The sequence below is a fragment of the Zeus faber genome (assembly GCF_960531495.2).
Source record: "Zeus faber genome assembly, chromosome: 10".
Classification (NCBI taxonomy): Eukaryota; Metazoa; Chordata; class Actinopteri; order Zeiformes; family Zeidae; genus Zeus; species Zeus faber.
In genome coordinates, this window is record NC_137199.1 from 6456768 (window position 1) to 6479221 (window position 22454).

General features: G+C 43.4%; 1 protein-coding gene across 1 annotated transcript; it reads right to left on the reverse strand.

Moving 5' to 3' along the window:
- Window positions 1-2202: 2202 nt before the first annotated feature.
- On the reverse strand, window positions 2203-21492 carry st3gal5 (ST3 beta-galactoside alpha-2,3-sialyltransferase 5). The gene is made up of 7 exons (XM_080008361.1): window positions 21460-21492; window positions 16313-16436; window positions 14782-14991; window positions 10195-10316; window positions 8390-8576; window positions 8148-8306; window positions 2203-5799 (listed from the first exon to the last, which is right to left on the reverse strand). Exons 1-7 carry the CDS (start codon window positions 21489-21491, stop codon window positions 5542-5544), a joined length of 1092 nt encoding a protein of 363 aa, XP_079864487.1. The 5' UTR covers window position 21492; the 3' UTR covers window positions 2203-5541.
- Window positions 21493-22454: the final 962 nt, after the last annotated feature.

Here is a 22454-nt window from a genome sequence, read left to right on the forward strand (position 1 = left end):
CTACACATTAAACCCTGTACCTACTCCCAAAACCGTGTGTGTCCTGCATTTGGGTCCAGCGGACCCGGTTTTCGTAGCATTCAGGGGGTTCCTCATCGGGGCCAACCTGGAGACGCGCCTGCCAGCTGCAGGCCTGCTGGTCGCCAGCATGCTTCCCGGCCTAGACGTCCCCTTCGGGCACCCCGGACTGATCACCCTACTCCCGGCAGTCAGATGCGGGGTTGCAACATTGGAGCCGATCCTTAGCCAAGCCCCCAGTCCTGAGCCGGTTAGCTTGGAACCTCGCATTTTTTTCTAGGGACCTTCAGAAGTCCCCCAGGAGAGGGTGTGGTCCCAAGGGTCTCCGAGGCCGCCCATGTTCTCGCATTGCCCAGCATCCCCATGTCTCCATTGCCCAGCAGCCCCGTGTTTCCGTTGCCCAGTGCCACAGAATCTCCGCTGCCCCGCTTATCGGCCCCGAGGTCGGCTCGACCCCACAAGCGATCTGGCTCCTGGACCCGGGCCCCTGGTCGCCCTCCAGAAGGCCCCCCTACCTACCCTGTTGGCCTTGTCAGGATTCCAGCTCCCCGGCCATCCGCCTGAGGGGTGCTTACTCCTGATTCCCTGCCTGCTCCTGGGTCGGGTTTCCCTGCCTGTCCCTGATCCCCCATCTTGTTCTTGATTCCCTGTCTATCTGTACATTAAAACCTATACCTAGTCCCAAAACCGTGTGTGTCCTGCGTTTGGGTTCCCTTGACCGTATTCCTAACACTAGTTATGCTTCTGCTGCTACAGAACAACTGCCTCAACTCCAAGGTCCGCTGTTTCAATTTCATGTAGTAGACACACGTTGGGATCTTTGTCGACTACAGCAGCAGCAGTAGTAGTAGTAGCATCTACAGTAAGGACAAGTATATTTAAATTTTAGTCTAGCTAGCTAACAAATATCATCCAAATACTGGAGAACAGTTATAATAATAGCTAATTAGTAGCCATAGCTGGTAGTGGTAGCTCATCATGTTAATAATTAGTGCTCTGACTGAGCCCACGGTAAGCTCAGTTCGGCAGGCCGTCTGCACTGACTTAACATTTAAATCCTTCTCCTTGTTTTGTTTTCTGGGAAAAAAAATGTGAGTAATTGTTTTGTTGTATCTCTCACTGTTTCCTTACTTTCCTTTTCTGGAAACCCTATTTTGTTTTCAAGGCGGGCATTGTGGTTCTCTCGTGAATGCCGCTACGTGCCAGAGCAACTGTCAGAGCAGTGGTTTTTTTTCTTGTGGAGAATGGACCAAACCATGTGCATCATGGGAGGGGGAATGCCTGATTTGATTATGGTTATACGTTTACATTTTCATCACGACATTCAACATTTTTGTCTAACAAACGCATATTTTTCTAAACATTTAGGGGCCCCTACCAGGCTAGGGCCTCATGAATCATTCATGGTCCCCCCTAACGGCGCCCTTGCTCACAGCAACCCGATGACCGGTCACCTCGGACAGGAAAGAACACCCCAGAAGATAATGGCACGCTTTTACTGGCCGGGCATCTGGGCTGATGTGCACAAGTGGTGCGCCAGCTGTCCAGAGTGTCAGCTGGTTAGCCCGCCAGCCACGTCAGAAGCACCGTTGAGGCCCATCCCCTGGGTGGAGGTCCTGTTTGAAAGGCAGGGCATAGATCTCATCGGGCCGGCAGACCGCCGTACACGTGGCTGTCGCTTTGTGTTGGTCCTGGTGGACCATCGCAACCTTGACTTGGGAGTTTTTGTCATGCAGAAAATAAATCCATGATAAAAGACATTCGAATGTCTTGCCTGCATAACCCTCACCTGTGACACGCAAAGTCAGTAGTGGGGTAGATCTGTGTAAATATTAAAAGCTCATTCTTGTAGTTTTAGGTTTTATGTAAAATGTTGGTTTTTAACCTGTTAAAACTTCATGGGGGAAAAAAAACCTGTTCTTGAAACTTACCAGTAATATACTAAAATGAAATTTAGTGTCTTATTCTGTTATTGAAAAAAGAAAATACATTTTCTAAATCAAAGATTGATTTTAATGTTAGCTTCACATTTCGCTCTTCAGTGTTAATAGAAATAAAATACATCCAGCAACACTTGGAGTACAGTGGAAGAGTATGTGACTAACAAAGTAACTCCTCCAGTCTACTCCCAAGACTGCCGGTCTCAGAGCCCACTTGTCCTCTTGTGGAAAAAACACATGGCTGGTTCCAGACTTACTGGACAGGTTACACAGTACCATTTTAATAAGGTCGCATAATGCATGGCCTTACACATGAAGGCAGAGTCCAACCCAAAATGCTATTCACATAGTCCATCCAGATTATAACTATAACTAGTCTATTGTAGCACATGCATTCATTTCTTGCTTTAGGGGGAGACCCTAGGTCTACATTTTAAGGCAATGTTGAAAAAGCCCCAGGGCAACCTCAAGAACAGTAAAGGTCATTAGTGTTTGTGTACATATACACAGTTAAATAACCACAAATGGAAATATTAAAAGAACAAACAAACACTAGACAGGTGTGATAATTGTTTTTCTTGATCTGACCACATTCCCCTGCAAAAGCAGATAAGGTAAGCTAGGTCAAACTTTATTACATTAATCACATTTGATTGAGATGAATTCACAAATGGTCTACAGTACATCTTAATGCAATGGAAAACAGAAGGCAGAGGTACATAGTAATCTCTCACATTGCCTACTTGTAAGTCTAGTCAAAGAAACAACGCTGAACGTGCTGGTGGTACCATGAAAAATATCAGAGAAAAGTAAGGTAATGTTATGCAAGTCTTATGGTTACTTTGACCTAACCTTTGCTCATCCTCAATAAGTACTGTTTTCTCCATTATGTTAAAGTATGGACTTGCATTAATGTAAACAGCCAGTTAACCAGGGAAGCAAGTCCAGACTTGCATTAACGCGAGGGGTGGCACGCAAGTAGGTAGAGGGGTCGAGCTTCACCGTGAGAAGAGGAGCTGGACTAGGTCAAGCTCCAACCATTTAGCTCTGCAGTGAGCACCACTTGGCTCAATCGCCCATGAGCGATCGCTTCTATCTCCCTCCCACCAGAAGCGATCGCTGTCGTTTGTGGGCGTTCCTGTTCAACTTGTGGCTTCAACTGTAGCTGTATTCATTTATTAGGATTTGTTTGCAAATATTCATTTCTACGTAACAGGGTTATTTTCTATATTTGTTCATAAATTATATCATATTTTTATATCCAACATTACCCACAACTCCTGTTCCTCTCTCTTCCACACAACTAATGATAAAAAAAATACAATAACAAAATATTGTCTCTCTTTGTGGATGTATGCGTGTACATACTGTAGTCTAAAATTATAATATGTATTGTATATTATGTATATTTGCATTTTATACCTGTCAAATGAACTTCTCAAAAAATGTGTTCTGTCTATCACATCAGACTGTACATGGAAAGGCTTTTAATCAAAGTATAGGGAAGTACAGGGACAATCGCCACAAGAAAGTAACTTCAACAGAGACTTGGACTTTCACATTTTTCCTTCAGTGCATTGTGTAACAACCCTCAGCAGGGATCCCAACTATCTCCCAAAATCGTCTTGCACATAGTTTTATTTATTTTTTTATTAAGTCTCTGTTAATGAACTAAACCAACTACCGCAACAATAAGCTTCTCCATTTTCAAGTGGTAGGAACCAAAGATAAGGGTTTGTTCAGGACTTTAGGGGACGGACTAGAGGAACTGCATTATAGGGGAATGGTAGCTCAGGCGGTAGAGCTCAGGCGGTAGAGCTGGTGGTCTAGTGATCCAAAGGTTGCTGGTTCGAGCCCAGGCTCCTCCTGCTAGCATGCTGTAGTGTCCTTGAGCAAGACACTTAACCTCTTATTGCTCCTGATGGCTGCGTCTGTCAGCGTTTGAACAATTGTAAGTCGCTTTGGATAAAAGCGTCTGCTAAATGACTAAATGTAAATGTGATAGCTGTTTTGCGTTGCAGCTAATAAGCATAAAGTTGAAATTCATTCAACTTTCTTCCATTCTCCCAAATCGCGTCGCTCCCTGTCGCTACCTCCCATCGGAAGTGAATGAGTTCCAGGCGCTTGTCGCTGCCTGCCGCTTCTGGTGTGGGTGTACGGTTGGTTAAATGTAGCGTTGGCTTCGCAGTGCAGCCAATCGGCACTCACACAACAGCCGATCAGAATTGTCGGTGATGACAGTGGAAAAGGAGCGTGCGGCTGGACCAATAAAATGTGTTTGGGGGCTGGATGCCGCCGCTCAAAGTGGGACACAGCGAGCCATTTCCCAGGGCTCGCCCACGCCGCGGCACATTTCACTTTTGGGAATTATGGGAAAATTGTCTTCTTGGTATCAGGTAAGCAGTTGATTAAACATCGGTACTGTAATGAATGTCCCAAGGAGCCAGGTGTGGTCAGGGGGAAGAAAGTACGCCAACATTGATATGTCAAAACAATTGCCTCTTCATGAAACAATTTTATGATTTACTTTCCATCATGACGTGACTATGGATTTATTTGTGAGCAGGGAACTGGATTCATTCACGCACATACAGTACAGGTACTCCTCACTTAACGACCGAGTACCGTTCCTACGACCAGGTCGTTAGGCGAAATTGGTCGGTAAGCGAGGACCCGCCCCCTTACCGTTATTTCAGTACTTGGAGAGGTATTGTACGCTGTACGAGAACCTTGGTCGTGGAAATGGCAGCGCAGCATATTGTACGCAGCGCAGCGTCCCAGTATCAAGCCTCTCTGGTCGGAGAGCTGGTCGTAAGTCCGCATGGTCGTTAAACAGGTAGGTCCTTAAGTGAGGAGAACCGGTATTCATAACCACAAAGTAACTCCGAATGCTTAAAGGTGTCAGTATTCTCCCAAAATAATCCCTAATATTGTAACTGGACCGTTGATAAATATTACACTTTAATCAAGGTTCCTTTCTTTGCTTATTTCCCCTCAAAACAGCGAGGTTCCTCATCAAATATCCAAATGATATGACCGCACCTTTCAACGGCAAATATAAGGACACAGTGGGAAGCCAGGGGTGTCAGCCTCTTCCTTGTTTGTGCTGTAGATACACGCTCTGGCCTTGCAAACGTTTGGATGAGGAGTCAAGTGCGAGCTTATTGCTTAGATAAGACCTCTGGTAGCAGAGGAATGTTGATAACGAGTAAGTGACTCCACCTGCACCCTGACTGCCCTACTCTTCAGATATGTGGATAAACAAGAGGTTCTCTCTCTTTCTCTGCTCCGCGGTAGCTTGTGGGGACACCACTTTTCCACCCGTCAATGTTTCATTTCCAACTCTGACCAGAGATGAAGAGTCGGCTGCCGGCCCTGGAAGTGCCTTGTGACTCTCTTGGTCTGTTTGGGTTCCTTCCCTCGCGATGTTGTCGGGGTTTCCGTCAAGACCCCCTTCACGTGAAAGTATTGACGTCCTTCATGCTCAATTAAGTTCCCTTCTGCTTCATAATAACCCTCATCTTTTCCTTCGTGGGCCTGATGCCGCCCTCTCCTCGGTCGCTCGCTCGCTCCCTCCCTCACCTCAGCGGGGGCAGTAGGAGCAGTGGAGCCCCCCGGTCAGGTCGCTGAGCTCCCCCCGCTCCACGAGGCTCTGCAGCAGCTCCCTCTCGCTGTCCACGTTGTGCATCTTCTGCTGCAGCATGGCCGCCATGGGCAGGCTGTCGTAGTAGTGCAGCGGCGCCCCTCGCTGGGAGAGGTTGTAGCCGAACCCTGCCAGACTGACCTCGTCGCAGAGCAGGCTGGCCAGGTTGAGTGCCGTGACGCCGAGGGTGGGGACATTCTGCCGGGGGGGGGACAGACGGAAGGAGGAAGAAGGAAGGATTACTGCTGAGAACTTGATGGTGAATAGATGAGTTGGGAGGGACGCTTTGGAGAAGAGGTCAATTTGAATACAATTTGAATTGGGTTCGCCAGCTTGTCCTGTCGTTCGTCAAGTGGTCACCCATAAGAGCATCTGTTTTGGGTGGATTACGCTACAAGACCCACGATTCCATTCAAAATTGTCACGTCCCCCAACATCTGGGTTTACGCTTGACTTCACTCTTTGGGTGAGTTTCACAAACAAGGATTAAATGAATGGAAGATTTGGGATAATCATACTTTAGTAAATCCTAGTTTAATATGGATGGATCTGAGATCCAAACTAATCAGAGATGTGTAATCTTAGATGAGTAAACCTCCGATCGATGATTTAAACCAGGATGTGCTAGGCTAGGCTACTGCCAGGGGTCAACAAGTAGGTTACAAGGGGATCTGGATTGTTTGTGCTCCGCATGAGCACGTCGCTCATGTGAAGCTAATAAAAAACTGTACGTGTGCAGACAAGAATGTCCATAAGTTCCCTCAACAGGGAAACACAGGCCCTGACATTGCTATTGTATAAGAACATATTTCAAAATTGTTTGTTGCGCTCCATGACTGAATTATCATGAAATGCAAGAGGGTATACAGTGGTTTGTCAATTATTTTCCATCGAGGAAAATGCAACCCACCCTAAGGCGGGGTACACACTACAAGATAAGAGATTTTGGGCCCGATACCCCCTCCCCTTCTGACAATGTTGAGCAAAGTCAAGACTTTTTGATGGTTCTAAAGATGATCTTGCCAGATTACCCTGTGGTGTGAGGTATGTGACGAATGTTTTCTACTTCCCCGGTCTTCTCGTAAATCCATCCTGGCGACCGATCACGTATCGCGAGTATTAAACACGTTCAATATTTACGATTCGACACCTTGTAGCGCGGGGGGGTAAAGTAACATGTACAGTCCATGTTCACGCCGTCTCCATGACTTCAGGCATTGCTTTTTTTTTTTTTTTTTTTTACTTTTGTACTTTTCTGTAAATAAATAGTGCAAAAAAAAAATATATATATAGCGTCGCCAGTTCTGGCCCCTCGTTCGATCGAGCGAGATTTCTGGTTTTGAGAGTCGGAACTCACGGTAAACTTGCGTAGCCACACCTCTGTCAGATCGCGTGCTGCTTCGTGAGATTATAGTAGAAGTACACCGGGTGCAGCGTACGGGCGCGCTGCACTGTTAATGCACGCTTGATACTAAACCCATGTTAATTCACTTTGCAGCTCCACAGGCCATGTCAGGCGACATTTCTCAGTTTTTTTGCGCGAGAGGTCTATTTTTTATTTCAACTGCTTGTGGCTACGCGAGCCTTTTCCATAGAAGCACAAGATAAAAATACATAGAAATGTTTTTGTAAAGAGTGCAATCAATTTAAATGTGGTTTGATGAGTCTGCATTGTAGCAGAGACAGAGCTGCTGTTGGATTTGCTTAATGATCAACACCCGTTTTAAATACAAAGAACTAACACACATGTAAAACATAGAAGTTATTTGAACAATTACAGTCGTAGCTCCCATTTCAATTATATTAAAAGTTATTTACGGCAGACTACTATAAAAAAAAAAAGTATACTTTAACTGGATAACTGCAAGACCTTGTTTAACTTAAAGTATCTGCAGAGTTGAAGGTTATCGGAGATATTGTGAGACAGTCAAAACAAGATCAACATATTATTTGTTGTTAGTTAGTTGTTATTTTTAAGTAATAAGCAGAAATGTATTTTTATTTTCTACACAACAACTAATCAAAGCATTGGTGGCACAAAAATCCAACTGTACAAACAGTATTATCAAACTGTGTTAAAAAGACGCTGTACTTGGGGCATTAGGACTCAGTCGTTGGTGAATGGAATTTGTTAGTGTGTGTTGCTGTTTGGGCAAATCGTTTCTCTCCACAAAACTGTTAAATGTATCATGCTATGCCGTTATGTGTGGGGTCCCTCACATTTTTATCTGTTAAGATTTCAAAAATCTTGTAGTGTGTGTTTTACTGATTGGTTGAGTTTTTGTGAATGTTCATCTGTGTCGACAGTTTACTGACAACAAGCTATGCCGGTTTATCAGATTCACCACTGCTGCCATCTTTGCAGGTGCCCGATCTTTGCCTTCTCACCGGGAAAGGCCACCAATAAAAGAAATGGCATATAGAGGAGCGCATGCTTAACGAAATACATTAAATCAGGTCTAAAAAAGAATCAACTAATGTTTTGTTTTTTTTACAAATTTATCTTACTGATTACCACTTTAATTAAACAGGTATGTGTCCATTACCGGATCCCAGCCCCAGAGTCGTGGCTGAGGCGGTGGGTAACGCAGTAGGCCCATGGCGGTCTCCCTGATGACCTGCAGGTTTAAAAGTCGGAACCGTCGGGGCTGGAGCGGGATATGATCCGGAACCTGCTGCCAAAAAAACAGCCAATCCCACAGGGACTGTGAGAGAAAACAAAACTTAGCGAGGAACCGTAAGAAAGAAAGAAAGAAATCCATCCGGGGAGGATATTCCACACGCTCACCACAGCGCGCTTGTTGATCATAGCGGAGATCCAGTTGACGTCAACCGCTTTGTACACCACGGCCACGAACAGCGTATGGGGGTCCGCGTCTACCCACTGCCGCGGCGTTCCCTCTGGGTAGCTCATCCGGATGCTGGTTCGATGCCCGACATCGCCGCTGAACTCTCCAAGGGGGCCGCTGTTTAGCCTGATGACACAAGAGTAAAAATAAAAAGTGAATAAAAATTTAACAAAGTGCCAAAGAGATCATATAAATTTTAAATTGTTAAAGTGTAAGAGATAGATAGTAAAGAAAGACAGACAGACAGACAGACAGACAGACAGACACTTAATTCATCCCCGGAGGGAAATTACAGCGTCAGGCAGCTCACAGCCAATACACAATAAATCTCAATAAAAAAAATGACCTAAAAAAATGTAATACTTGAAGCTGGAGAGTGACGGGAGCAAAAGGGCATGCATGAACGTGTTGCCAAAAAATCTGAAAAATCGATAGGAACAACGGGAACAAGCAGACTTCAGCACGCTGGGTTAAGCTGGGGCCACGACTGAAATTTGCAGATTTTCTGCCTTTTTTGCGTGCGCACGGGCAGGCGCACACACATACACACACACACACCCCCCCCCCCATTGAGGAGCACAAATCTAAAGACCAGGTGGACACAGTATTGTGGTAGTGTATCTAGTGAATGTATCTCCCTGCAAGATTCTCTTGAGATACAAAATCTTGCGATATTTCTTTACACCAAAACAACCATGGATGACATACAGCGTGCATACAGCATGACATACTGTGGTTATTTGTGCAGCGAACCCGCAGCGCTGACATTATACACTTATCAGACCCCATGAGTCGCCACAATTCCACAAGTCGCTCCTCCATTTCAGAAGTCGACACGAGACCACTTGCTGCCTTTTTTTTGGATTTGCCATCGCGCAGGCACAAAATCTCATCGGCTGTTGAAAATTGCCATTGCGATCTGAGGCTTTGACGTGCACACACCAAAGGATTTTGGAAAGACTAGCCCCTATAAAACATGTTTGACTGAATTGTGACCTGGCTGATTTGGGTCGTATAGAGACAGATGTGGTGTGGGGATGGTGACCTGGATCTAGATAATGGGGACCCAGGATCAGCGTGGCTGCATACCTGTTGCTCCTTGGTTGGTCTAACGAGCAACAGGTTAAAACCCTCATCTCCACACTCTTCAGGAGAAGAGCCCTTGTCATGACATCTCTATCTGCTCCTGGGCTATGTCTAACGAGCCCTCTCTCTACAATGAACTGTGTGTCTACAACCCCGTGGTCTGTGTCTCTGTGCCAGAGGTCCTTGAAAGCAGTGTGGCAGGCGAAACCGCACACAACGGATTTGAGTCTTTCGCTCACACACACACATGCTCATGAGAGCCAAGATTCTACAGCGCGACTACACCGAACCTCAAATTGTTGCCAAATCGGCCTTGAAAATCACATAATGTGGCCCTTGCTTTGCCCACAGAATGCTTCCAACACCTTGTGCAATCCTTGTAAACTCGAGGCTTTTCTGGAGTCAGTGGTAGTTTCCTGTAATTAAGTATATTCTTGCTAGCACCTGACAGAATGGCATAGGCTAAGTAGGCTTAGATGGAATAACTTTGTGATTAAGTCTGATAACTGGGCTCTCCAATAAGTGTGTTGTTGGCGGTTAGTTTGTTCCTAAACTTCTACAGGGTTGAAAAAAATATATATATATATATGCTCATGTGATTTTACCCTACCCTAGGTCAAATACAGTTCCAACAAGGACATTCCTGCCTGTTCCTGACCTGATTATGGTGTCGAATTGGTCGATAAGCGGGCCCAGCTCCAGGCCGCTCAGAATGCCTCCGTTTCCCATGACCACGCAGCGGCGGCATCCCTTCGGTCCGGGGGCGTCGGCGTCTGGCAACTTAAGATTTGGGAAAACTGAGAGTTAAAAAAAGAGCCCCTGTTAGTTAACTCTCTGTGGTTGATAATACAAGACAAGGTGCCTGATTTACAAACAGATTGCATACGATACAAATAAACACATTAAGAATGGTTTGATAAAATTGAAAAATAATCAGCTCAACCAAGTCAAGACACCTGAGACGTCTTGACTTGTCAATTATGAAATATGTCAGAACAGTGAGGAGTGAATTCTGAGCACAACTCAGTCGTAATAAGTCATAATAATTGTTTTCGTAATTAAAAAATAGCTGACTGCATAAAAACATAGTTCATGTGTAGGGGTGATGTGTTCTGACGTGTAGCAAGTGGTTTCATTGCCGATGGGCCCATAAGTCCATATATCCTAGCTGTCAAGCCTCCGTTTTTTCCCGGCATTCTAATGTATTTTACCCTTCTTTCCCTTTAAAAACAAGGAGGAGGATCTTAAAGTCAACTCTGTACTTAATTGGACGCCAATGAAGGGATCTGAGGACGGGAGTGATCTGATCCCTTCTCCCTGTTCTTGCGAGAACTCTTTTCAGCGGCATTTTGGACAAGCTGAAGGCAACCGAAGACTGGAGAAGAGAGCGTTACAGTCATCAAGGCGGCTTGTTATGAAGGCACGGACTCGTTTTTCTGCATCTGATTGTGACAGGAATCGTCTGAGTCTGTTTTTTTAAATGATAAATGCTGATCTGGTGATAGAGTTGATGTGTGATTGAAAGTTGAAATCTCAATCTATAATAACACGGAGGTTCCTGACACATTCACTGCTCCTCAGACAGGGAATCCAGAGGAGTAGAGATCTCCTGTCTCTGGGCTTTGTTTACCAGGACCAATATCGCCATCTTGTTACTGTTTAAATGCAAAAAGGTTGTCTGACATCTAGGTGTCTGTATCAGTGATGCAATTGATCAAAGACTAAATGGGATTTAAGTTATTGGGGGACAATGAGATGTACAATTGTGTGTCGTAATTGTGGTAAGAAACATTATTTAATTATGTAGCCAAAGGGAAGCACGTAAAGATTAAATAAAAGGAGGCCCTAACACAGAGCCTTGACATGTAGTATGTCAAATTGCCTGGCAGCTAAAAACAACAATGGAAATGGAGTGGTTTCGACCATTTAAGTAAGAGGTGAACCAGTTTAGAACAGGGCCGCTTAGACCAACCCAATGCTTGAGTCGCTGAGTTAATATTTATTTATTATTTATTTGACAAGAGCTGTTTCAGTGCTCTGATTGACTCGAAAACCAGACTGAAAAATGTATTGTATTTAGCGAGCCGCAATTATTTATATTATCTTACTGAGAAAGGGGAGACTGGAGATTGGCCTGTAACTGTTAATTATAACGGGGTCAAGATGGCCAGCCACAAGATTAAAACCACCACTAATAACCAGTAATATTGTGTAGATTCCCCTTGTGCTGCTAAAACAGCTCTAACCCATCGAGGCATGGATTCCACAAATCCTCTGAAGGTGTCCTGTGGTATCTGGCACCAAGACGTTAGCAGCAGATCCTTTAAGTTATGAGGTGGGGCCCCCATGGATCAGGCTTGTTGTTCCAGCACATCCCACAGATGCTCTATCGGATCGGACCCTCACCCCAGCCATCCACATGATGGAGAAGAAAATGTGATTCATCAGACCAGGCCACCTTCTTCCATTGCTCCATGGTCCAGTTCTGACGCTCATGTGTCCATTGTAGGCGCTTTCGGCAGTGAACAGGGGTCGGCCTGGACACTCTGCCCGGATCTGCGGCCATGCAGCTCCATATGCAGCAAGCTGTGATGCACTGTGTGTTCTGAAATGTTTCTATCATAGCAGCGTCTACTTTTTCAGCAGTTTGCACTACAGTAGCTCTTCTGTAGGATTGGGCCAGATGGACATCAATGAGCCCATGGGAACCCATGACCCTGTCATTGGTATACCAGTTGTCCTTCCTTGGACCACTTTTGGTAGGTTCTAACCACTGCATACCTGTCGTTTTGTAGATGCTCTGACCCAGTCGTCTCGCCATCACAATTTGGCCCTTGTCAACATGGCTCAGATCCTTACGCTTGCCCATTTCTCCTGCTTCCAACACATCAACTTCAAGAACTGACTGTTCACTTCTTCGCTGCCTGATATATTCCACCTCTTGACAGGTGCCATTGGAACGAGATTATCAATGTTATTCACTTCACCTGTCAGTGGTTTTAATGTTGTGCCTGATTGGTGCGTAAACCACAGTTTTAAGTGAGTGTGGGAAGACACCAGAGTAAAGGGAGCAATCGACAGTTTTCAAAACTACAGTGAAAAGACAATTAAAAACACTTTTAAAGGGAGGTCTGTTGGGAAGTGGTGGGTTTCATTTGCTGAACAGTCTTTGCAAGCTCCATTAATTCAACAATTGGGAAATTCACAAAAGTCCTAGGCTGAGGATCATCGTAGGTGGGCGATCTCATGATATTTAGTCAATTTTTTTGTAATTTAATCACTGAAGAATGACACAAATTCATAAGATTTAAGGTCAGATAAAAATTCATTTGGAATTGGTGGTTGAACATTCACCAGTCTATAATTGTGAATTGCTGAAAAAGAGTATGTGCATTGTTCTTGTTCTCATTTATTATCTTTGAAAAATAAGGCTGTCTGGATAGTTTAGAGGTAGAGCTGGTTGTCTATTAATCTAAAGGTTGCTGGCTCGATCCCAGGCTCCTCCTCCTATTAACTGGATCACATAACAGGGGGCACTGGAAGGAAGTGTATGTTCAGAAAATAGGTCACTGAACATGTCAGGAGCAGAGTCAGTGAACCAACATTTTTTAACTCTTTTTCTGTTTAGTGACTGAGTTTTTTTGCATAAAAAAATATGCAAAAACAATCGGACATCGCAAGGTTAAGAATATAGTGGCTGCATTGTGGGTAGGTCCTGATACATGTTGAGTGAAGTCAAGTGAATGTAACCGACTCATGAAGTGATTTGCATCAGAGTTATTTGAATTATCGATGTGCAGGTTGGAATAACAGGGATGATAACATGAACATAGCCTATTGATATTAAGGAGAGTTTATTCTGTAAACCCATCAAAAAAAGCACAGTTGTGTTTTGCTGGGTGATACGAAGTAATACATACAATTGGAAGTGAGGATTTCAGAACGAGTGCAAGATATTCAAATGTGGAGAATAAGCCAAAACAGGTTTTGTTAAAGTCTAAGTCGATTAGAAAAAAATAGCAGCTACTCTCCCGCCTTTTTTGTTATGCCTGGTAGTATGAAAAAGGTTGAAGTTGGGGGGCCGCATTTCGATAAGTTCTCTGTCACCTGCCTGATCAAGCCAAGTTTCAGGGAGAAAAAATACAGTCCAAATTGTAGAAGATGAGGGAGATGAGATCACTGACCATAAAGTAGGGTTGCCGTGGTTACCGGTGCATACACCGATTACATTACTTGCCCACAACCCCACCGTCGTTTTTCTTTTTTTCCCTTTATAGAAATAAAAGCCATTTAGTTTATTTCCACGAAGCAACGCTGACGTTCATATAATAAAAAAATATCGAATTTGTATAAGAGTCAATACTATTTTGCGTGCACACAGAGGAGTCGCAGCACAGTCTGCTTATCACGGGAGGAGAGGCGAGAAGGCTATAGGAGACCTTATTATAACCCCCCCACTTCCTATCCCACGTCTGCAATGCAGCGTTAGGCCTCGGTGGATAAGAAAGTACCGCTGCGTATCAGCGGATGTTGAGTGAGAGGAGAGGGAGGGGAGGGGATGCAGAACCACAAGTTGAAGTATTGTTTTGTAGTGACTCATTGTTTGTTTTCTGTAATTAAAATTACAATTATTCACACACACACACACACACACACACACACACACACACACACACACACACACACACACACACACACACACACACACACACACACACACACACACACACACACACACACACACACACACACACACACACACACACTTTTTGTTGTTGCGTAGTTTCAGCTGGCATTTCGTACCTGCGTAATTTGACTAAGAATTGCGTAGTTGGTATACAAAATGTGTGCAGGTTGGCAGGTCTGTAAATGCCTCACTAATTAAGGACCTAAAGCAACACTATCTAACTTTTTTTTTACCTTGAAAGAACAGCTTCAAAATGATTTTAACGGCACACTGACTTTTAATCTAGAGAATGGCACCTCTTTCTCCTCTTTTCATAAGCAAGATGCTTAAAAAAAAAAAAAAAGGTACTTCACCAATATCCAGACTTGTAGTTACATTTTTTAGAGGTGCAATTTTGGCGATTATGTCTTACAGTGGAGCTGAGTATTAAGTTTTATGTATTAAATATTATTAGCGATGAGAAAATTGCGTTCTGTTAAATTGCGATGCCGGTTTCAATTCGATTAATCGTTCAGCCCTCGTGTGAAGTAGGCTAAAGTGATTAGTTTGGTTCCCCACCAGCTTGAGCAGGTCCACCAGCTTGTCCCGGAGTCCTCTGAAGCCGAAGGGGGGTGGGAGGAGGAAGAGGTCCTCGGGCACGGGCGCATCCTTCCCCAGGAAGGGCTGCGTCACGTCGCTGGGAGCAGGAAATCTTGCCAGCAGGCTCCGCCTCATGTTGCCGGGGCGACACTCCCCCTTCAAAACGCTGTGCACGAAGGTGTGAACCAGCTGGAAAGACACCAGACCGGGATTATGATTTCTATTAAAGTGGCTGTCACAACTATTACAAGATTGCCTGCCAACATTTTATTGTTTAAGGCTTTTATTAAACATGAGCATGAGTTATTGTATAGGACCTGACAGTATATTTCATTTTTGGACATGAACCTTCTATTTTAAAGGGCTTCTTAATCTGTATCTTTTATTTTTAAGTGTTTTTCCATTATTTTTAGATTATATCTATTGTTTATCATTAGGTTGAGTGTATATTGCAATATTTTATTATGTAAAGTTAACTGATTTATTGTATATTTTCCAAATGTTGCCCTTTTCTTTTGCATATTTTTATCGCATTGCTTTATTATTATTATTTTTCCTACTGTTTTAATGTTAGGTGTTGGGGCAGCTACAATTTCTCTTTGGGGATGAATAAAGCATCTATCTATTGTTTGATCTGAATTATTTTATATATAATCGCGATCCTTGTGCAAAACTGTCATATTCCAGTCTTTTGTTCAATTATTTTAATATGTTGAATTTTATGTTAAAATGTTCGACGTCAGTGGATGTCTCTTCTTCCTAGGGTTGATGTGTATTAATTACACTTTGAGAACCTTATACTATGATGGTGTCATAAAATGAACAAAATTGTTGATCACAATTATTTGTATGACAATTAATCTTTAAATAAAATGTCAATAATACGCGATTGATTTGTCTGTTTGCGCAAAACACGATGTTAAAGGCACACTGTGTTGGATTCTGCCTATTTAATGTATTGGTTTGTGATTACGCACAAGCAGTCTGTGTTTTATGCTCCAGCTCAAAAACCAAAAAGAATGCACTGACAGGAGCCAACCTGGCCTCAACTAAACAAAAAACAACATTGAGCAAATTTGTTTATAAATCATGCCTTGATACAGCAGTGGAATATGACGGCACAGTATGAAATGTATTGGGGGCAAGTGTTACAATATATTGCCCGTTTTTTTGTTTTTCTTTCAAGGAAAAACCTAATAACTAAAATAACCCTGATGTTAGGAACCTGATCCTCCGGCACGCTGAAGGCTAGATAAACCTGTTTCGGGTAAAGTCCGCCCTAACTGCACAGCGCACTCAGAAATATCAACTTTACTCAAGGGCATAGAGCAACTGGGTCAACATCAATGGAAATAACAGTGTTATGCTACGCCAGGGTATTCAATTCACTGTCTGTTCTCCTCTGGGATTCTAACTCATGGGGGTCAAAGCAACATTAGAACCAACTTGGCCAACTGCATCCGAGTCCATTTGGATGAGGGTTTTTTTTGTTTTTCTTTTGACTTCTCACCTTTTTATGCGCGGGGTCCACATGCCGGTCCAAAGGCTTGGTGGCGGGTTCCGTCTCAAACAGCGGGAGGGAGACGAACGCCAAGCTGATCAAACCTAAAACCACCACAGGGACCAACACACGCCTGGAGAGGGGTGGGGAAACGGCACAGGATGGACGCACACTTAGATCAACAGAAAGAGATTCATTTTGGGAGGAAGAAGTAATCAAAATATTTGACAGAGGAGTCCCAGTTGACGTGCCTCAACCTTATAACATAGCGTAACGGCAACGCTTTCAGTTGTTGCGGCGTAACCTCTGAGCAATTGTGCCGATGGCTTACCTTAGGCGTTTCGTCGTCAGCGCATTTGAGAAGACCTGCATCTTGCCCTACTCTCGATGCTGTACGACTTGGCGCAGTTGTGTTTTGAACTAGACCACAGCCATAACTTGTCTTTAAACTCGACTTGCACTGCAGCATTCCTCCCCGATGTAAAATGCCTATCCCTCCGGTGCAATGTCAGATTTGTTCCTGTTAGGTTGATGCCAAAAAGGCAGTCAGGTGCAGATCATTCATGAATAAGTACAGAGGTCATTATAAGCATTACAATATGAAACTGACAAGGTCTTTCAAAGTACCTCAACAAAGCACTGTTTTTCTCATTTTCAAGGTCTTCACGGAAAACAAATATAAGCCATTTTCCCATTAATATGATCTATATTAATTAAAATATAATATCATCTTAGCCTCAGTCTATTATTTATATTGGTATATCTATTATTACGGTCATTATCATCTATTATTATTATTATACATGTCTATTTCCATCCATGCTGGATTAAAGTGACATTTCCCTGGCATAATCTTTGTCGTAAAAGTGAAAAAAAAAGCTATTATGTTACGATTGAAATAAAACCAGATTCATTTAATGTGACATTTTCAAGGGACGTCGAAGCCTTGTGCCAGAACATGTAGTTCTAGAGTACAAGGCTAAATTCTTCTTTGGCAGCAAGTCCTTTCGAAAGTTAGAATTGTTTTCTAATTGATCTTTGAATCAATTCACCATCACCTGTTGCAGCTGTTGTTACGTCTCATGAAGTAGAAGAGAGAGCACTGACTCCCAATAAAAATGGCAAGGAGGCCTTAGAAGCATTTGGGTATAAAGTGTAAGAGATTTAATTACAGCGTAGGGCTGCTCCCTGAAAGTCGACAAATTGAATCATCAGATGGGAAACCCGTCAGTCGACTGAGATTCAAGTCGAGCAGTTGTTGTTTTTTTTTGTCAGTGTGCATTCTGATAACAGGATAAAACAGATAGAAGTTTAAAAACTGCACAGGGATAACATTTCGATGGAGAATTATAAATAAGGGGAATCCTAAACATATTCATATATGTGTCCGGACGCGGACAAACACGGCACTAAAATAAAATATAAACACACTGTCGTGCCGTGCCAACTGCAGGCACCCCATCGCATGGCGCATAGCATACGTGCTGGCACGTAAATAATGATATATTTTACAAATACAATGATTTTTCTTTTTTGGAGGCTTCATACTAAATAAACAGAGGGAATTAGATATAAAATCCCGCATCTAATATAATCCTGCTTCCAATAAAGGCCTGACACCCTCTGCAGTTGAGGTAAATAAGAGCCCAAATCACTATTTGAGGAAATACGGTATACAAGGACCCGGGGTCTTGGCCGTGCACCCTTTCCCAACGGAGGATTTTGATCTTTTGGAGTTTCTCCAATTTCTTCTTGCTGCTCCGCTCATTTACGTACATAAGCAGCTGTTACAGCTACGTAGCGAGTATCATTTTCCATTACCAGCTATCCACTGTTTGTTTGTTGGGGTAGCAATAAACATGTTCTACAAGTGAAAAACAAAAAGGTTGGTTTATTTTGATATTCACAACAGGACAGGAGCAAACGGGTGGAACAAGGGGAAACGCTGTCGAGTTTGTCGCAGAGGAAGTCAGCATTTTAGACATTTTAGACATTTCTATCCACAGACGCCGTTGGATAGAAATATAACACGTATCAGATGTGACGTCTGTGTGCTCACCACACTGACGCAGGTGCAAGTTTACGTCATGGCATCAGCGCTTTCAAGAAGACCAAAATGGAGGAAAAAAAGATGTGTTTTAATCGTACTTCAGCCAGGTGAATATTCTTGGATACACATATACATACCTAGATGGATAGATTGCAGGGTTCTCATCTGTGTTTTCCCCAATTTCCAAAGATGGTTAAGTGTATTATTACTTTTAAAACTAAAAATGACCCATTCGTTCAACTATCTCCTATCTCACCTCAAAGAGGGATTTATTATTTACAAGTAAAGTAAAAAACAAAGCAATCCAACACAAAAACATCCAGTTTTTACAAAATTAAGTCCCAAGGCAACAGATGGCAAACGGGGAGACACTGTCGGGACAGTGGGGACAAACAGGTGTAATTGGAACGAGACGGAGTGGGACAGTCACTTAACTTAGTTCCATTTAAAATTTTTAATTTGTACATGTAGGAAACAAACAAAAATCAATGGATCTAAATTAAAAAAACAACTCTGCTCCGGGTCTCTAGAGTTAGGTTTACGTTTTTCATTTTCCATACAAGTAAGAAACTAAGGAAACAAAATAAATCTAAATCCTTGATTTTGTCCCTTGATGCCCCATGGTGCCTTTTTTTAATCAGCGGCTTGTCTGGGCAGGATATATTCATGAGGCACGTGTCCTCGGCGCACCTGCGATGTGCACACAGCGGATTCCCAGAGCGGCAAAATGCCTAGAACCGGAGCTGGGGGGGTCTATGTGCCTTTTCTTATTTATTTATTTATTTTGAGCACCTGCCCCTCAAAGTCTCTGTACCGAACTGTAGAGAGGAAGTGAGACCCGATCTCATCGTGTAGAAACTCTGAGGAGAAACAGAAAGAGGATGTGTCGTTGGGACACCTGCATCCATAGTCGATGGGGATGGTAGCTCAGGCGGTAGAGCTGGTGGTCTAGTGATCTAAAGGTTGCTGGTTCGATCCCAGGCTCCTCCTGCTAGCATGCTGTAGTGTCCTTGAGCAAGACACTTAACCCCTAATTGCTCCTGATGGCTGCGTCCGTCGGTGTTTGAACAATTGTAAGTCGCTTTGGATAAAAGCGTCTGCTAAATGACTAAATGTAAATGTAAATGATAGTTTGGCGTTTTAATATACTATTAATATTTTAATATACACTACTCACAAAAAGTTCGGGATATTCGGCTTTCGGGGGAAATTTCAGGATGAACCTAAAATGCACTATAACCTTTACAGGTGAACTTCATTTGACCTTCTCTAAACTTTTGAATGCACATGTCCAACTGTTCAATATTTCAGTACTTTTTGCACAACTTTCTGTTCTCTAACAAGGAGTTGAACGGCAAAATTCACAACAGGTGTTTGATGCATGAATCGACCAAAACATTTCCTGGTTCAATAAGAATTGGTATTTAAACAGTCCTCTTCATCATGCTGTTCACATTTTGACATCATGAGACCAAGACGACACCTAACAACTGATCAACAGTACCTCGCCATTGTGAAGCTTCAAACAGGATGTTCTCAGAGGGAAGTGGCCACTGAGCTTAAAGTGTGACAGAGTGTCATCAGCAGGTTGCTACAGAGATACAGAGACTGGAAGAGTCACAGAAAGGCATAGAAGTGGACGTCCTTTGGCCACATCCCAAACTGATGAGCGCTTCATTGTGAACAGTGCCCTGCGGAACCGGATGATGGATGCCACTCAACTCCAGGCACATTTAAGGGAGGTGAGAGGCACCCAAGTGTCACGTCAGACCATTCAAAACCGTTGACATCAGCGTGGTCTGCGTTCTAGACGACCTGCAAGGGTACCTGACCACACCACCAGGCACAGGCATCATCGTCTTGCACGGGCCAGGGAGCATTGACGCTGGACGAGGGACCAGTGGCCTCAGTGCTGTTTTCTGATGAAAGTCGATTCACGTTGATCAGAAATGATGGCCGCCAACGATGTTGGAGACGTCAAGGAGAGCGCTATGCATCAGCCACTGTTGTCACCAGACGAGCCTTTGATGGTGGTGGTGTTACAGTGTGGACAGGTGTGTCTAGTCAATACAGAACTGCCCTACACTTTGTGAATGGTACAGTGACAAGCCCATACTACCTGAATAACATCATTCATCCAGTCATTGTGCCCCTGCATGAACAACACAGGCATCATTTCATCTTCATGGACGACAATGCTCCAGCTCATGGAGGTCTCATCATTTAGGGAACGGCTGCTGGAGACAGGGGTACCTCCAATGGAGTGGCCTGCACTTTCTCCAGACCTGAATCCCATAGAAAACCTATGGGATCAGCTGAGTCGCCGTGTAGAGGCTCGTAACTCTGTGTCCCAGAACCTCAATGACCTGAGGGCCGCCCTTCAAGAAGAGTGGGGGGCCATGCCTCAGCAGACAATAAGTCGACTTGTGAACAGCATGAGACGTCGTTGTCAAGCTGTAATTGATGCTCAAGGGCACATGACAAGTTATTGAGACATTGACATTTTTGTTGTGGTAAACCCACCACTGTTGTTGGCTTTTGTTTCAATAAATTGTTTGAGATGAGGAAATCACCATTGCATGCTTCTACTTAAATGCCCTACTTTCATGATAGAATATCACTGTAGCGTGAACTTTTTACATTTTCCATAAATTTCACCTGAAAGTCAAATATCCCTAACTTTTTGTGAGTAGTGTATATTTAAGTTCTGAACCCAAAGCAGACGGTAAATATTCATTGTGTAAAATTTGTACGGGATGTCCCGACAAAGAGGGACAACACCACAAACTTTATTATTTAATTAGACCTACTTGCTGTCTTTATTTTGTTTTTGATTTGATCCATCCATTGATTTTATTTTAGTGAAATGTTAATTAAGGCGGCCACATTTGTTTATTATTGTTCCCGAAGGGAAATCCTTTGATTTCAAGTAGTAATATTATTAATTTTAATTATTTTTCTTTTAAAATAGCGTTAACCGGACAGACTTGGATCAAACTCGGGAGGACTTTAAAGGCTGTGATATTTCAAAAAAACATTTCCGTTTGAAAGGCGTTTCAAGGACTCCACAGACACCCTGCAGAAACGGGCGGCCGCCTGACATTACCTGTGTGTCCCGCAGCGTGTGGGCAGTCTCATGTTGGTCCCGTTCACACTGGACACGGCTTGAATCTGGATTTCCCAACATGCCCTCTAGCTCGCCGGATCTCCGCCCTGGCCGCAGACCTGTTAGCCATACGTCAGGTAGAGTCAGTAGCTGACTGGGTCTAGTGGAGGTTGAGTAACAGGCAGCATGTGCGAGCAGTCCTCTTGTGGCTCGGGGGTAATCAGACCCAGCAGATACACAGGGCGTTATATAGCACAGGGGGTGGATCAGGTTGCATGAGATGGGGCAGTGTTTCTCAGCCACAGTGCTGCGAAAGTGTGTCAAATTGTAGTTAAAACCGTATATTCTTTGAGGCAAGATCAAAATGGCGAGGCGGCACTAACTCCATCACTTCCGGCCCGGATACCAGCTGTGTTCAACCAAAAGAAGTTCAAGTTTTACTCTTTGGATTTTTTATTTGTGATTGTGACACATTCATCTGATGGAATGTTGATTTGACATGAATTAATGTAACTAGCATGCCTAGTGGGGATGGTAGCTCAGGCGGTAGAGCTGGTGGTCTAGTCATCTAAAGGTTGCTGGTTGGATCCCAGGCTCCTCCTGCTAGCATGCTGTAGTGTAGTGTAATGGCTGCGTCCGTCGGTGATTGAACAATTGTAAGTCGCTTTGGATAAAAGCGTCTGCTAAATGCAATGTAATGTAATGTAGTTTTATAACTAGACTAGTGTGCCTGGCACACGTGTTCAGCTTTTTTTGGAGATAGTATAGATTGCATAGTATATATATGTGACCAATTTATACTATGCCATCCATAAAATTGATAGATAACATGAATTATGCCAAAAACCTTGTCCATTTTTTGCCTTGGGCTTTAATTTTGTCCTCAGTAATTATTTTGAGATTGATTGAGATTTGTAATTGAGACACACACACACACACACACACACACACATATATTTAACTTGGTTTTCTTTGCATTAAAATATCTGAATTCA

Excerpts from the sequence above, each read along its gene's own strand:
- st3gal5 (XM_080008361.1), bottom strand. The coding sequence starts at position 21,491 with ATGAGACTGCCCACACGCTGCGGGACACACAG. Across the intron at positions 8,577-10,194 it reads CAATTCGACACCATAATCAG|GCTAAACAGCGGCCCCCTTG; the intron begins GTCAGGAACAGG and ends TTGTGTCATCAG. Across the intron at positions 8,307-8,389 it reads TGATCAACAAGCGCGCTGTG|TCCCTGTGGGATTGGCTGTT; the intron begins GTGAGCGTGTGG and ends TTTCTCTCACAG.